A 17,060-nucleotide genomic window follows, 5' to 3' on the forward strand; every position below is an offset into this window, starting at 1 on the left:
CTAATCCACCAGAAGTTTCCAAATTACCAAATGATCAGATGAGACAACTATGTTTTAAGTTCAAAAAATGCTTTACTGTATCAATCAGTAAGACACACTTCCCCAGATGTTTGCAATTCATTACCTCAAACATCATAGATAGGTACAGCACAGAAACAGACCCTTCAGTCCAACTCATCCATGCTGACTAATCAGTTTTTGTTCCTTTTGTCCTGACAAAAAGTAAAAAGCATTGTTTGAATTCTGTTTATTTTTTCAGAGTTCAACTTTGGTTTGAAAGTCCAATTTCTTATGCTATTTCTCCTGTGACAATATATGCTACTCCAGTGCTGATTTAAATTAATCTCCAGTTTCTAACGCGAACAGCAACAAGCTTAATACCACAATACTTGACCCAAATGTCATACAGCTCATAGTCGCAAGGAAATAAATAATCCATTATACATCTGGGCTTTTTTTTTCACATTTGAAGTACATATATTGGGGAACTTCCTAAGCTATTTGTAAAGTACTAAATCTGTCATTGCATTAATATGTACCTAGAAAATGTTTACACTTGGCATTCCCCTTCATGTGATTCCAGTTCACATTTCAGAAGAATATGGTAGAATGGAAAAAATCTTACCATTGAGCTAACCTCTGGCTTTGACATGTACAGTATTTTGTGGTGGTAAAGAACTTCCTTTTCTGTTGCTTAGTTGAAACCACTGAACCTTTTTGTTAACCTGCAGTTTGAATTTCGTTAGAGATATTGGTTAGGGAGTTTGTGTAATCCTCCCCCATTGCTCTTTGGTAAATGTACATTTTAAAAGATGTTTTTCTTCGGTAACTGTGCATCCTGCCTCTGCAGATTATAGCTGTCTTTTAACTCTGTGATCGCCTTTACACACATTTTCAATAAAAGAACTCTTGAAGTTATTTTGGGGAAATCCTAGTTTGGCAGCAAACCACATGCACTACGTCCTACAGAAAAATAACAGAAAAAATATGTTTTTCCAAAACATATGGGGCTTGTCAGGTACCTTTCAAAATGCAGTAGGGAAAATAATTGTCATTCTGACTGTCAAATTGGAAAATTGCATTCATTTTCATGAAATAAATCACTAAGATAAAGCAAAAGACTTACTTGTATAGAGCCTGTAACGTGTTTCAATGCACTTCACAGCCAATGAAACACCTTGAAATGTGGTTACTAATTATAATGTAAGAAATACTTGAGCCATAATTTACAGTGCAAACCCTCTCAAATTGAATTTTAAAAACCGAAAGAACTGCGGATGCTGGAAATCAGAAACAAAAACCGTAATTGCTGGAAAATCTGTCGGTGTGGCAGCATCTGTTGAAAGAAATCAGTGTTAATGATTCCGCTCCAGGAGGATGAATGACTGCTGATGGGGACTTGTAATGGCTAACACTGGATTGTGTGTAATAGCAGATGTTGTGATAATAAAGCCTGATATGTGAGGGTTAGGATAAGGACTTGGGAGAACATGCCTCATGCCTTAAAATTGTTGAACTTTATATTGAGTTTGGAAGGCTGTAGAGTTCCCAAGTGGAAAATGAGACATTGTTCTTCCAGCTTTTGCTGAGGTTTGCTGGAACACTGTCGCAAGCCTGAGACAGATGTTAAGCAGGGAATAGCAGTGTTTGGCAGTCTAGAATAGATCCTGATGTTGAAGTGGGAGAAAAAAAATCTACGAGAAACTTGCTGTGTGTGTTTCACAGTGGAAAGGATAGATCAGTGAAAATATGAAGAGCAGAAGATCTTGGATGAGACATAAGCTCGTCACTATAACCACTACTAATACCTGGCTTTGCCTGACAAGGAATGATCCAATGAAGATCATTGTCCCGAAGTGATTCACCAAAGACTTAATAAAATATTTAGAACAAACTAGAATGGCTTTTAGATTTTACTTAGTGTCATAGAGATGTACAGCACAGAAACAGACCCATCGTTCCAATTCGTCCATGCCAACCAGATGTCCTAACCTAATCTAGTCCCATTTGCCAGCACTTGGCCCATATCTCTCCAAACCTTTCCTATTATATACCCATCCAGATGCCTTTTAACTGCTGTAATTGTAGCAGCCTCTACCACTTCCTCTGGCAGCTCATTCCATACACGCCCCATCTTCTGCGTGAAAAGGTTGCCCCTTTAGATCCCTTTTATTATTTTTCCCCTCTGGCCCTAATACTATGCCCTCTAGTTCTGGACTCCTTCACCCCAGGATAAAGACTTTGTCTATTTACTCTAGCCATGCCCCTCGTGATTTTATAAACCTCGAAAGATCACCCCTCAGCCTCCGACGCTCCAGGGAAAACAGCTCCAGCCTATTCAGCCTCTCCCTGTAGCTCAAATCCTCTAACCTTGGCAGCGTCCTTGTAAGTCTTTTCTGAATCCTTTCAAATTTCACAACGTCCTTCTGACAGGAGGGAGACCAGAATTGTACAAAACTGACTTAACCAATGTCCTATACAATGCACCATTACCTCCCAACTCCTATACTCAATGTTCTAACCAGTAAAGGAAAGCATACCAAATGCTGCCTTCACTATCCTATCTGTCTGCAACTCCACTTTCAAGGAGCTATGAGCATGCACTCCAAGGTGTCTCTGTTCAGCAATACTCCCCAGGACTTTACCATTAAGTGTATATGTCCTACCCTGATTTACCTTTCCAAAATGCAGCACCTCACATTTACCTAAATTAAACTCCATCTGCCACTCCTCAGCCTTTTGGCCCATCTGATCAAGATCCTTTTGTACTCTGAGGTAACCGTCTTCGCTGTCCACTCCACCTCCAATTTAGGTGCTATCTGCAAGCTTAGCTCCTATACCTCCTATATTAACATCCAAATCATTTTTTATATAAACTTGTTCCGGAAAAATGTAAAACACTGAGTCAGAAGTTAAGTTGTAAATGTGTTTCTGTGTCTGTTAAATTATGCTTAGAAATGAATTACAGTCTTAATTCTAGTCTGAATGAAATGATCTGATTGTGCTACTTTGCCGTTTAGAGTTGCAAGGAAAACATGGTAGGTAAACCAGAAAGTCTCCTGCTTGTGAAGCAGGGTAATTGTTGTCTTGTGGCATGCCATTCATTTCATTTCGTGCAAGTGACATGGTCTGTTTATGGAAACTTGCCTTTTACCTCTGAACAATTTGACTTAATGGAAACTAACATAGTTTTTTTGAAAATTTACAATGTTACAGAGAGGTGGTCGTGGATGCACTTCTGGACGATGGGTTCCTTATTCCAAAGGAGGAGCAGCTGAAATTTTTAAACATTGACTGCCCAGGTAACACAATAGACTTAGTTGCATACTGTACTAAAATAGAAATTGGAACACAGTGCACATTTCACCTTAATGTAACACTAAGTTGTACCTGAAATGAATTGATGAATGGTGAGCTGCAAGTTTAAATAGCTATCTAGGAGTAAGATGTTGTGCCATCAGTGAAAATGTGAATTAAATTGTGAAGACAGGGTGCTTTATAGTAAGTGATACAAAGTGAAGGATAGGGACTAGACCAGACCAATTTGGTTAGAGTTGTTAATGAGTAAAGTATATTTGAACCATTTGGGGGGTTTTATAGCCTCCATTTAGTAAGAGAGAGCAGAATAGGGGAGCAATCAACAGGGGAGTCACAGACATGGGCACAAATATCAAGTTGTTTTATTGATTGTCTTAAGTGAAAAGGAGGCAGAAGAATTTCAGACCAGTGTGTTCTTGCATAAGCTTTCGAAGAATTATTACTGCATCTGATGCTGAGAAGTAAGGTGGGCCAAATGCCTGTCGAGTGTAAGCATCATCATTCTTTAGTACTATTTAGGTTAGCAATATAGCAGACAACAGAGCTACCTAAACCATTTTTTTTTGTTCGAGAACAGGCTTCAATGTAATGAGAAGGGATTTGAGATTTTGGCGAAGATTTGTAACTCACGTTGCTGAGCTGATAGATTTGTTCTCAGATGTTTCGTCACCATTCTAGGTAACATCATCAGTGAGCCTCTGGTGAAGTGTTGGTGTTCTGTTCTGCTTGCTATTTGTGTCCCAGTTTGTTGTGGTAGATGATATCACTTCCGATTCTGTTTCTGAGGGGTTGGTAAATAGGGTCCAAATCTAAATGTTTGTTAATGGAGTTCTGGTTTGAATGCCAGGCCTCTAGGAATTCCCGTGTGTGTCTCTGTTTAGCTTGTCCCAGGATGGATGTATTGTCCCAGTCGAACTACCCTTCCCAAGATCCAGCCCAAGCTTTGGGTCCGCTATGTGGATGACACCTTTGTCATCACGAAACACAACAGCGTAGAAGAAACCCTCAAACCCATAAACAACATCCTTACCAGTATAAATTCACCGAAGAGGAAGAGAACAATAACCGACTCCCCTTCCTGGACATCATGGCAGAACAAAAAGCCAATGGAGAGCTGCAGACCAGCGTCTACAGGAAAGCCACACACGCTGACCAGATATTCAATTACAGGAGCAATCATCCCAACACCTACAAACGGAGCTGCATCAGCACATTATTTAAACGAGCCACTGTTTGCTACAACACCCAGAAACTACAAGAAGCTGAGGAAAAACACCAAAAAACGTATTCAGGAACAACGGGTACCCGATAAGCGCAGTCCACCGAATCCTACACAACAGACTAAACAAGAAGACACAACACACCCAGAGACTCTCTAGCCACCCTGCCATACGTCAAAACATCTGAGTTGACGACCAGACTACTATGGCCCCTAAGCATCAAGAGGGCCCACAAACCTGCCACTACACTAAAACAGCTCCTGATGAATTTAAAAAGATCCCGTACCAACAACCAGCAGAACAAACGTGTTATACAAAATATTCTGCAAGAACTACAATAAACGCCAAATTAGACAGACTGGCAGGAAGCTAGCCACCAAAAGACATTACCAACTGTCACTAGTATCCATACACACAGACTAAGGGGGACACCAGTTCGACTGGGACAATACATCCATCCTGGGACAAGCATGGAAATTCCTAGAGGCCTGGCATTTGAACCAGAACTCCGTTAGCAAACATATACATTTGGACCCTATTTACTAACCTCTCAGAAACAGAACCAGAATTGATATCACCCACTATAACAAACTGAGACAGATAAATAGCAAGCGGGACAGAACACCAAAACTTCACCAGAGGCTCACTGACTGTTACCTAGCATGGTTACGAAATGTCGGAGAACAAATCTACCAGTTCAGCAAGCAAATTGACAACCTGAGAATGAATATATCCAAAGTAAACATAGAACCAAATACTGACAGGAAATGCTGTAATTGAATGACAGTTGATCTTCTAAGGGAAAGTTTTTCACGTTCCAATGTATCTAAAGGGGTGAACCAAAGCTGAGACTCCTTGGACAGCATGTTATCATAAAACAAAAAAAGCATTTGTGATACATGCCAGGTTTATTCTTCAGGCAAACAAAACAATAAAATGCAACGAGTTGACAGTTGACTGTGGAAATGAAGAGGAAGCTAAACAAAAGCGAAATACTGCCAATATTGAAAATCTGCAACAAACACCGAATGCTGGAGAAACTTAGCATGTTTTGATTTAATTTGTCGAAGAATGTGGTGCTGAAAAAGCACAGCCAGTCAGGCAGCATCTGGGGATCAGGAAAATCGACGTTACAAGCATAAGCTCTTCATCAGGATGATGAATCCGGATACAGTGAAAAGTTTTTGTTTTGCATGCTATGCAACCAAATCATACCTTGCATAAACACATCTGGGTAATAGAGTTGTAGAGATGTACAGCTTGGAAACAGACCCTTTGGTCCAACTCATCCATGCTGACCAGATGAACAGAATGTAGGCTGCATCTAGTGGAAACAGAGGCAGTTAATGATTCTGAAATGTTCTCCTGTTCCTGAAGTTAGATGAAGGAAGTAAACATTGGGTTCTGGGATAGAGCAGGGAATGGAATTGATTGGATTATTCTACAGAATGCTGAAACCGACTCGTTGTCTGAATTACTGTAACGATCTGTTAGTGGCTGCCCTCACTCTTGGGTTCAGTGGGTGGAGATTCAGTACAGTGTTATTAAAATCCATGCTGATTTAGAATTTGACAATCTGTGCTTTATTTGCTAGTTACCATCGCTGATGAATTCAGATTTCTAAACTACAGAAGAAAACCAATCAGGTTTTCTGCTCCTGATCTTCGTCTAATAATTAATCCTTGAAAATGTGTGCCTGAATGTCCATTGTGGTTAGGTTGGAATTCTTTTTTTTTCTATAAAGTTACTGCTACCAAGGTTTTAAAGATTAATTATTTAGTTCAGTTGTGTAGGATGACATGCAGATGGAATAAAATTACACAAACAGATTTCAGTTTTGTTAGTTGGCAATGCACAGTGTTGACCAAACTTTCTTCTTGTTTTTATTATGTTAAATTGATTGGCTTGTGCAATGTCTTCTATGTAAATTGTTTTGACTTGAGTAAACCTCCTTACAATTCAAATATTTTGAAGTGAGTAAAATGTAATTGCAGATTATTTCAATAGGTCATTTATTTCATGACCTTCACATTATGATAGAATATTTTATAGCACTTTTTAAAAAATAATTCCCCTAAATTTATACAAATCCAGTGTTAGAATGAAGAACAGGAGAGCATTGCAGAACCAGGATGTGCTTCATATTTTATATATCTTTAATCTGTATATTAAATCACTTTTCAATTTTATTGTTACCGTAACAATATTTTTTGTTGAAGGAGAGTTTGTAGATTTGTCAAATCCTGGAATTCCTCGAACATTCTGTCGCTTCTGGCAGCCTCTTTTGAAATACCTCCACTCTCAATACTTCACACCAGTGCTCCTCGAAAAGCTGTTTACTGAGCTGAAGCTTTGCTGTGACACCTCAGGCCTGAGGATACAGTATGTTACAGGCTGGATAACAGAGATACTTGCAGCCAATGCAAAAGCAGGTAATTTACTTACTTTCACTAACTTGCAACTGAACATGGTTTCTTCTTTTTCTGTTTGTCACCAGTTACCCTTCCCTACCTCCATATACTCTGCTGCAAGTGTCCAGTTGCTCATTCAGCTGACTTTACTTTTACCTTTTTTTGATACATTCAATAAAAGCTCAGGATTGAATTTGTCTCTGCTGAGTTACTGGATCTTCAGTGTAGAGGTCTGTTACAATTGGGATCTCTGTTCCTTGGCTAGAGAAGGGGAATTGGGTCATATTTGCGACTCAGTAACTTTAGCTGGAAAATGCCTATATGACATCATCTGAAAACAGAATTTTCTTAGACTATGATATCTATAGATAATTAATAAGCTTACTATTATGAAGATGTGGGTGTACTGTATCTTATTGAGAATTGAAAGCAAGCAGTGACAACACCAAGTGTTCTCAGTAAGATACAATGTGGTCCAGCTACTGGGGGAGTTGGAGTAGCTGGTTGCCTGGAGACAAAAATAGATTCGAATTAGGCCAATCAGTTTATATTATACCTCTCAAAAAAAACCAAACGCCAATCCAGTTTTAATTTAGTATATTGACAATCTTAATATCTTTAAACATAATCTGTTGCTTTGGGGGGGGTATAAGACTGGGAAAAATTGAACAGTTGGGAGGAGAACTACCAAGCCAACGCAGCCAAGCAGAATCCCCAAGCAGAAAAGAAGACTAGAGTACAGGGAAGAACCGAAAGCTGCCTGGTTTTGAGAGAAGTTTTGATTTGTAAATCTTAATCGGGGGTTTTTATCGGGCTAGTATTGTAGAAGGAGAAGGTAAAAGATAGTTTGGAGGAAGGAGTTGTAAATAGTTGTTAGTTAATTATTCTCTGTTATACTTTAAGAAGCAAAGTTGTTAATTTTTACTTTAAATAGTTCTTGGCCTCGTGAATTTTCACAGATTGCTGCATGGAATAAATCTTTTCTGTGTTGCTGGTTTAAGTTAAGCAGGAGAGTTTACCCCATGTCATAACACTCACTCATGAATAATGGATACTTAGCTGAAGCACTGATCTTTTTGCTGTAACCTTGGAAATTTTCCTTGTGTGTCTTACTGCCACTGGAGTGGGAGGAAGCAGAAATTGTAACTTTTATCAGTTTTCATACTACTTGAGTTAATTGACTCAAAATTGCTGGACTGAACTGGAGCTGATTGACATTAGGAATTGGTTCCTGTCTGCACTTATTTGATATGGGTGGTATCAATAGCTGCTGGAAAGAAAATAAGCAAATAATATATCCAGTTTTTTTGTGGTAGAACATCATTTTAGCATGAAGCTAAATAGCAGGAAAAAGGCCTTTTTTTTTTTTTGGGCTGTCTAAGTTTATAGTTATAGTTATATGTAGTTATAGTTAGAGTTAAATTGTGATGTCTAAGTTGCTTTATTATGTATTGTTAGGATATATTAAGTGCTATACTTCATAAACTTGAAGTTTAAAATGCCTTACCCACAGTATGAAAATCTTAGGGTTTTTGACTACTCTGAGCAATAATACTGTAGGATTGAATTTTTAACTAGGCCATTTGTTAGTACAGGGAATCTTATGATTTGAAAAATGGAATGTCCAGCAAGTAAAGAGTTTGAACTGCTGAGCATATAATAGAAAATACACTGTACTTTGGTGTCAAATGGCACTGGAAAATAGCTGCAGCAGATCTTGAAAAAATCTGCTAGGTGACTTGCATGGCGTATACATGTATTGAAAAATAAGTAATGCTCGCTTCTCTTTTTTTAACAAATTGCAAATGTAATTATACATTTGCTCTAAAAAGTGAGGATTTCCACTTGATATCTTGGCTTTAATGGGAAAATGTTCCCTAGGTTTATGATTTTCTTTTAAAGGATTTATATTTTTAATGTCTTGTAGGAAAACGTTTGAGAGGTTTAGCACGCAGCCAGAAAATGAGAAGAAGCATGTGGCAATTGTTTTTATTTCAATGTCCACTGGACTGGCACGATCTTCTAGAGAGCTGTCTTGCTGCACCATGCCAGGCTACTCCTCATCTTCTTCAGCAGTCAGTATAACTTAGTCTTGTTTTCTGTGTGTAATAAGTAATGATGATGCACCAATAAGTCCCTCTGGTACGCCAATTTAAATTAACATGAGACATTTAAATCCAAACTAATAATACAAAAGGAAATTATACTGAATCTAGAAGTGATACTAAGGGGAAGAGGGAACACAAGAGTAAAGTGGAATGCAAGTTGAAGGGAGTTTGTGAAGCATTTTTAAAAATCCAAACAAGTAACCAAAAAAGGTATTGATGAGGGAAAGAAAAAAACGAGTACTTGGCTGAGATACACAATAAATGCTTTGTACAAAAAGAGGAAAGGAATTTGAGTAGAATAGGTAGGACAACAACTGTTAAGGAAATAGGATTGAAAAAAATGATGGCTCTCTAAAGTGGAAAATATACTTGTCTCAGATTGGAGTATTTTAAAATGCTGAGGGGTAACAGGAGGAAATACAAAAGATTTGTTTCATCTTCAGGATGTGGGAATTGCTAGTTATTATCTTTGAAAAGTGACTTAAAATCTTTCAAATGTCCTTTTGCACATGAAAATTGTGCTGGAGAACTGGTGGTTACCAATTGCTGCACCATTGTTCAAAAGTGTAGAAAGTGATAAACTATGTGCTGAGTATTGTTACATGCCCCTACCAGGTATGTTTTAGGGGTGAGAGTATGTAAAATAGGATGAGTGCCTAGCCCACGACTTTTCTGCTCACTTATGAACTCTTCCCTCTTAATATGGAGAGTGAGCAGGCGCTGCATTTGGCAGTCTGCATACCATATGGAAACAATAATTAAGGATCGGTTGAGCTTGTTAAAAATCCAGTTGACTCCATTATTACCCTCCCTGTATCAGGAAACCAGAGGTGCCCTGTTTCTTTTTCTTTCAAGTTTTTAAAATAGTAGGAATTAAGGTGGGATATTATATTTGGATGGTAGGAGGGTCCATTTCTGTTAGAGGCACCCCAGAGAAGATAGACCCCTTTCCTTACTATCCACTTTTACTTCAAAATAACTTCATATCTCCTCTTTTAGGACGCCAAGCTGTCCTGGTCCAATACTATCTTAACTGCATTTTCCCCTAGGTTCCATAGCTGTTAACTGCAGTTCTGGCAGCACCCACTACTACATTCTGTAGCTGCCAGAACTGTTCTCGCTGTGGTCAATTGTTGACAGCTATCTTCAACCTGGGGGAGCTCCTCCCAATTGAACTTTTAACCTATTGAAATTGCCCATGGCATGTTAGAGGTGGGTAGTGAACTTTTGCTTCACTGATCAGGGAGGTGAGCAGTCCAAAGATGCCAGTGTTTTAATTAAATATTAAATCCAAATTTACAAGTTTTTAAAAGAAAGACATTGATAAAGGGAATGAAGATAAACTTCCAAATGTTGTTTGCTAAAGTGCCTCCATTTTGTGGCAGCAAGAGCATGTCCAATTATAGCACCTTTTTGGGATTTAAAAAAAAAAGTGAAGCAAGCTGTCTGGTGCTTTCTTCATGACAATGTCTTAACCATTTGGGGCAGCATGGTGGCTCAGCGGTCAGCATTGCTGCCTCACAGCACAAGGCACCGGGTTCGATTCCCGTCTTGGGCGACTGTCTGTCTGGGTGGAGCTTGTGCGTTCTCCCCGTGTCTGTGTGAGTTTCCTGCGGGTGCTCTGGTTTCCTCTCACAGCCCAACGATGTGCAGGTTAGGTGAATTGGTCATGCTAAATTGCCCATTGTGTTCAGGGATGTGTTGGTTCAGTGCATTAGTTAGGGATAAATACAGGATAATAGGGTAGGGGAATGGGTCTGGTTGGATTACTCTTTGGAGGGTTGGTGTGGACTTGTTGGGTGAAACAACCTGTTTCCACACTGTAGGGATTCTATTCTATTCAATCAGTTAGCACCCTTTTTCACAAAGTATGAACTGTTGCTTTTTTGAAATAGTTAGTTATTCTTGCATATATCCTGATGAGTGCAAGATGAACAGCTTTAACAACATGTCTCTCCTTGTAGTACTCGAGTTCTCTATTATCAAGCAGCTAAGTTAATAGAAGATCAGATAGGAAAGCTCTAAATTGAAGGTTTTGATTCAGCAAATAGGGAAAAAGATGTTTTCCTTGTTCAGTGAGAATCGGACAATGTCAATTTTAAATGTTAAAGAGAAAGAATCCGGGTGAGGTTTTAAGGAAAAGGTATGGAGCAGTGTAGTCAAATGGGAGCTTGTAGTTTGTTTTCGAGGAGTTAGTTAGCACAATATGATGAATTGCCTTCTGTGATTAATGTTAGGTGTAAAAGTGATTAATATGGTGTTCCATATCAAAGCAATTCTGATTATTACAAGTTTTAATTGAAAATAAGTGTTAGTATATGACATTTTGTTTTGTGATATCCCTTTTCTTGGAAATATAAATACTTTAACTGTTCCCTTTTTATGGTTCTAATCTTACTCAAAGTTGTAGTCTTTGTTAGCAATTGTCTGTCTTTTATTATTAACTGGGACCCTTGTAGAACAGATCAACAAAGGTCTACTGGATTTTATGAACTTTGAATCTTTTATACAAAATACAGGTGCACCTTAAATAAAACATGACTTTTGTTGTGCAATTTCAGGATTTTAACTGATATGGATGCTCCATTACCCATTTCCACACAACAGAAACTGCTCCAGCTGTGTTCTATATATATTCAGGAGCCAGGATCTTTCAGTGTTTCTGACTTTCCTGTTGGCCATGGCCAGTTACCAGTGTACACTGTAGAAAACCTCCAAATGAAGAGTGGAATTGAGTCTCCAAAGGAGTTGGCTGATACCGAGTTTAGAAAGAACATTGAACCGTTGATGATCCCCACCTCTGGTGAGGAAATGGTACAAACGGTCAATCTCGAAATATTGTCTGAAAAGATTCAAGCATTGGAAGGATCAGTGTGGCAGATATGCACAGGTATGCTAGTATTTCAAAAAGCTTCTATTCATATTAATGCTGGTATTTAGAATGGTTACACTTTTTTTGTAGCTTTTACACTTAAACGTTCATATTAGTTCTGATGAAACGAGTTTAGGTAACTAGCTACTGCTTAAAAGTCTCCCTGGTTGGGTATTGTATGGAAAATACAGGTGCAAACTCTCTCTATCTCCCAAGAGATAGTTTTTGTAGTTTCCATGTCAGTAGCCTCTGAGGTTGATGTCTCAGAGGCACATTTTGCAGAAAATGATTGATTGAGTTTATTCAGTTTAAATAATTAATGACTGCAATAAAGTAAGTCACAAAGGAATTTTATGTAAACATTTAAGCAGTGTTACCAAATAAAATTAAATTCAAGTGATGTCAATATGTTCCTAGTTGATACTAATTTAATAATTTCACCAACTAATGAAATAATGAAATTTAAAACTTAATTCTGTGTAGTCTATGTAGTGAAAAGAGACCGATTTCATCCTAATCTTACGCCATTTTGTTGCTGTAACAAGTCTTTTGTAAATTACTCCATTTTGATGCTGGTTTAAAACAAAATCAGAACTGCAAATTCTTCCTTGCAAGTCTTGCCATAAGATATTAGACACTTTATTTCAGTAATAATTACTTAAATAATAATGCTGAAGCTTTTTTTAAAACTGGGAGCAAACAGACAACACTAGATTTAATTAAAAGGAAGTAAGCATCCATATTTATATCACTTGACATATTAATTAGTTTTCCCCAATGCTGAAAGAGTAAAGACACTGCTCAGAAATACTCGAAGGACTGCTCAGTTTCTGATCTGGGCTGAATTCACTGATTTCAGACAGGGCAGCTGTTCTGGCACTGTGCTTGCCCAGTGGATTAGGGCACCTTTTGGATTAGAAGGAGAGTCATCAGCTGGGCTTCTGTTTCTGATTGTCTGCTGACTGACACGAGAATCTGTCTGTCAGACAAAGGACGACAGGACTGATTTGGCTCTGATGCTCTGTGGTCAGGTGGTCTGCCAATATCAATTGCTTTTGCACATGAATGATGTGACCAAGAAAAAGATGTTGGGTGTTTTTAAAATGCATTAGGGTATAAAGTCCCCAGGACCAGATGGAATCTGGTTCAGATTGCTGAGGGAGGCAGATGAGAAAACTGCTGAGCCCTTGTGTGAAATCTTTGTATCCTCTTTAGTCACAGGAGTGGTCCCAGGGGACTGGAAAATAGCCAGCGATGTTCCTTTGCTTAAGAAAGATAGCAGGAATAATCTGGAATATTACAGGCCAGTTAGCCTCACGTTAGTGGTAGGGAAATTTATTGGAGAAGATTCTTTAGGGGTAGGATTTACTCACAGTTGGAAAAATATGAACTTACTAGTGATCGGCAGTGTGGCTTTGTGTGGGGAAGGGTATGTCTCAGAATTGATTGAGTCTTTCAAGGAAATGACAAGGATGCTTGATGAGGGTATGGCAGTAAGTGTTGTCGAAATGGACTTCAGCAAGGCCTTTGACAAGGACTTTCATGGTAGGCTGATACAAAAGGTAAAGTCACATGAGATCTGGTAAGATGGATACGAAACTGGCTTAGTTATAGAAGACAGTATCAGTGGGTGTTTTTCTGACTGGAGTTCTATGACCAGTGATGTTCCACAGGAGCAAAAATAGGATAGTTCTGAAGAAGAGTCGATGGATCCTGAAAGATTAACCCTGCTGTCACACCATGGATGCTGCCAGACTTGCTGAGTTTTCCCAGCAATTTCTGTTTTTTTCCTTATTCCCAGTGTCTGCAGTTCTTTGGATTTTTTTGTTTGGTATTCTGTAGGAATCAGTGCTGGGACCCCGGCTATATTTAATAAATACAAATGAGTTGGAGGAGAATGTAAGTGGCCTGATTTAGTAAGTTTGTGGATGACACAAAAATTGCAAGAACTGTGGATAATGAGGATTGCCAGAGGATACACCAGGATATAGATAGGCTGGAAACTTTGGTGGAGAAATGGCAAAAGGAGTTTAATCTGAACAAATGTGAGGTGATGCATTTTGGAAGACCTAATGCAGGGTGGAAGTATGTGGTAAAAGGCAGGATTCTTAGCAACTTTAACACACAGATCTCGGTGCACAGATCCAGAGTTGCCTGAACGTTAAACACAAGTGGATAGGTGGTCAAGAAGGCATATAGTTTGCTTGACAGAGAATATAAAAGTTGGCAAGTCATGTTGCAACTGTCGAGAACTTTAATTAGGCGGCTTTCGGAATACTGTATACAGTTCTGATCAACACGCTACCAAAGGGATGTGGTCGCTTTGGAGACAGTGACAGTTTACCAGAAGTTGCCTGGTTTGGAGAGTATTACTATAGAGGAGTAATTGGACAAACTTGGATTGTTTTCACTTGAATATTGATGTATGGGAAGTGACCTGATTTGAAATTTACAAAATTTGAAAAGTGTGGATCGTCTGTATCTTTTTCTCAGGGTAGAAATGCCACTTCCTATGGGACATAGGTTTAAGGTAAAAGGGAGATTGTTTAAAGGAAATGAAAGAGACAAGCTTTTTTTTTTACACAGAATCTGGAATGCAGATTCAAAAGCAATGTTTTAGAGGCATCTCGACAGGTATATGAATAGGCAGGCATAGAGGGATATGGATTGTATAAAGCAAAAGATTTTTACTTTGGAAAGATATCAGGTGTCAGCACAGTCTTGGTGGGTTGAAGGACTTGCTCCTAGAGTCAGAGGGTCATAGTTATACACCATGGAAACAGACCCTTTGGTCAAATTGTCCGCACTGACCAAGTTTCCCAAACTAAACAAGTCCCATTTGCCTGTGTTTATCCCATGTCTCTCTAAACCGTTCCTATTAATGTATCTATCCAAACATCTTTTAAATGGGGCGGCACGGTGGGTCAGTGGGGTAAAAACAATGACTGCAGATGCTGGAAACCAGATTCTGGATTAGTGGTGCTGGAAGAGCACAGCAGTTCAGGCAGCGTCCAAGGAGCTTCGAAATCAACGATTTTGAAGCTTCTTGGATGCTGCCTGCTGTGCTCTTCCAGCACCACTAATCCAGTGATTAGCACTGCTGCCTCACAGCACCTGAGTCCCAGGTTCAATTCCAGCCTCGGGTGACTGTCTGTGTGGAGTTTGCACATTCTCCCCGCTTCTGCCTGGGTTTCCTCCCACAGTCCAAAGATCTGCAGGTCAGGTGAATTGGCCATGCTAAATTGCCCAAAGTGTTAGGTGCATTAATCAGAGGGAAATGGGTCTGGGTGGGTTACTCTTCGGAGGGTCAGTGTGGACTGGTTGGGCCGAAGGGCCTGTTTCCACACTGTAGGGAATCTATCTAACCAAATGTTGTAACCTACCTGAATCTAGCACTTCGCGTGGCAGTTCAGTCCACATATGGCTCAGTGGCACGGCTCACTGATTAGCACTGCTGTCTCACAGCGCCAGGGGCCCGGGTTCAATTCTGTGTGAAGTTTGCACATTCTCCCCGTGTCTGAGTGGGTTTCCTCCGGGTACTCCGGTTTCCTCACACAGTCCAAAGTTGTGCAGGTCAGGTGAATTGGCCATGCTAAATTGCCCCTAGTGTTAGGTGCAGGGGTAAATGCATCTGGGTGAGTTGCTCTTCGGAGGGGTCAGTGTGGACTTTTTGGGCCGAAGGGAATCCTGTAGGGAATCTATTCTAATCTAATTGTGTGGACCACCTCTGTGATAAGTTGCCTCTCAGGTCCTTTTTAAATCTTTCTCCTTCACCTTAAAAAAAATATGCCCCCTAGTTATGAATTCCCCCGACCAAGGGAAAAGACCTTTTGCTATTCACCTTTATCTGTGCCTCTCATGATTTTATAAACCTCTATACTGTAACCTCTCAAACTCCTGTATACCAGTGAGAAAAGTTGCAGCCTATCCAGCTTCTTCCATAACTCAAATCCTCCAGTCTTAACAACATCCTGGTAAATCTTTTATGAACCCTCTCCAATTTAACAATATCGTTCCTATAGCAGGGTGACCAGAACTGCACAGTACTCCAAAAGTGGCTTCACCAATGTCCTGTACAACCTCAACATGATGTCACAACTCTTGTATTCAGTGGTCTGAGCAATGAAGGCGAGTGTGCTCCACCTGTGATGCAACTTTCAAGGGACTATGTGTCTGAGCCCCTGGGTCTCTCTGTTCAACATCATTACTCTCCACCCCCGAGGCTCCCAGCCTCATTCCTGATGGAGGGCTTTTGCCTGTTGATTTTTCTGCTCCTTGGATGCTGCCTGAGCTGCTGTGCTTTTCCAGCACCACTTTAATTTTGACTCTAACTCCAGCATCTGCAGTACCCACTTCTGCCTAACATTACCCAAGGCCCGACTGTTAACTATAAATCCTGCCCTTGTCTGTTTTACCGAAATGCAACACCTCGCATTTATCAAAATTAAATTCCACCTGCCACTCCTCAGCTAATTAGCCCAACTCATCCAAGATCCCTTTGTAATATTAGATAATCTTCTTCACTGTGGACTACACCACCAATTTTGTATCGTCTGCAAACTTACTAACCATGCCTCCTAAATTCTCATCCAAATCGTTCATATAAATGACAAAATAAAGTGGACCCAGCACTGATCCCTGCAGAATACTGCTGGTCACAGGCTTCCAGTCTAGAAATAACTCTCCACCAACACCTCCCTCTGTCTTACCGTAAATCCAATTTTACATCTGATTGGCAAGCTCTCCCTGAATTCCATGTGATCTAACTTTACTAATTAGTCAACCATGTGGAACTTTGTCAAAGGTTTTGCTAAACTCCATGGAGATAACATTTACTGCCCTGCCCTCATCAATCTTTTTGGTTACATCCTCTGTCACAAAGCTGATCCCTTTTTTCTAAAAGTTGTCCCTTTTCTCAAAGACACTGTGTCCTTGGTTTCTTTCAGAGTGGTCATAAGCCAGCTTCCGGTTCTGATTAGACTGGTTTGGTACAGAGAATAAAGGGTATTGAGAGGCCTTTTTGTTTTATATGTAAACAGATGAGACTTCAGGCTGAAGTGCTTGAGTATTAGAAGTGACCTGTAGAGGTGAACTCCTTTCTCTTTTTCTCTTTCTCTTTCTCTCTCTCCTT

At 39.6% G+C, this 17,060-nt stretch overlaps 1 protein-coding gene across 1 annotated transcript in view; it reads left to right on the top strand.

The window, feature by feature from the left end:
* las1l (LAS1 like ribosome biogenesis factor) overlaps nt 1-17,060 on the top strand; it is an 82,944-nt gene that overhangs the window by 38,442 nt on the left and 27,442 nt on the right. The window contains exons 8-11 of the mRNA XM_043704838.1: nt 3,217-3,302; nt 6,758-6,970; nt 8,877-9,024; nt 11,619-11,947. Coding sequence (XP_043560773.1) covers nt 3,217-3,302; nt 6,758-6,970; nt 8,877-9,024; nt 11,619-11,947 — 776 coding nt within the window. The remainder of the gene's footprint in view (nt 1-3,216; nt 3,303-6,757; nt 6,971-8,876; nt 9,025-11,618; nt 11,948-17,060) is intronic.

This window comes from Chiloscyllium plagiosum, chromosome 15 (assembly GCF_004010195.1).
Source record: "Chiloscyllium plagiosum isolate BGI_BamShark_2017 chromosome 15, ASM401019v2, whole genome shotgun sequence".
Taxonomy (NCBI): Eukaryota; Metazoa; Chordata; class Chondrichthyes; order Orectolobiformes; family Hemiscylliidae; genus Chiloscyllium; species Chiloscyllium plagiosum.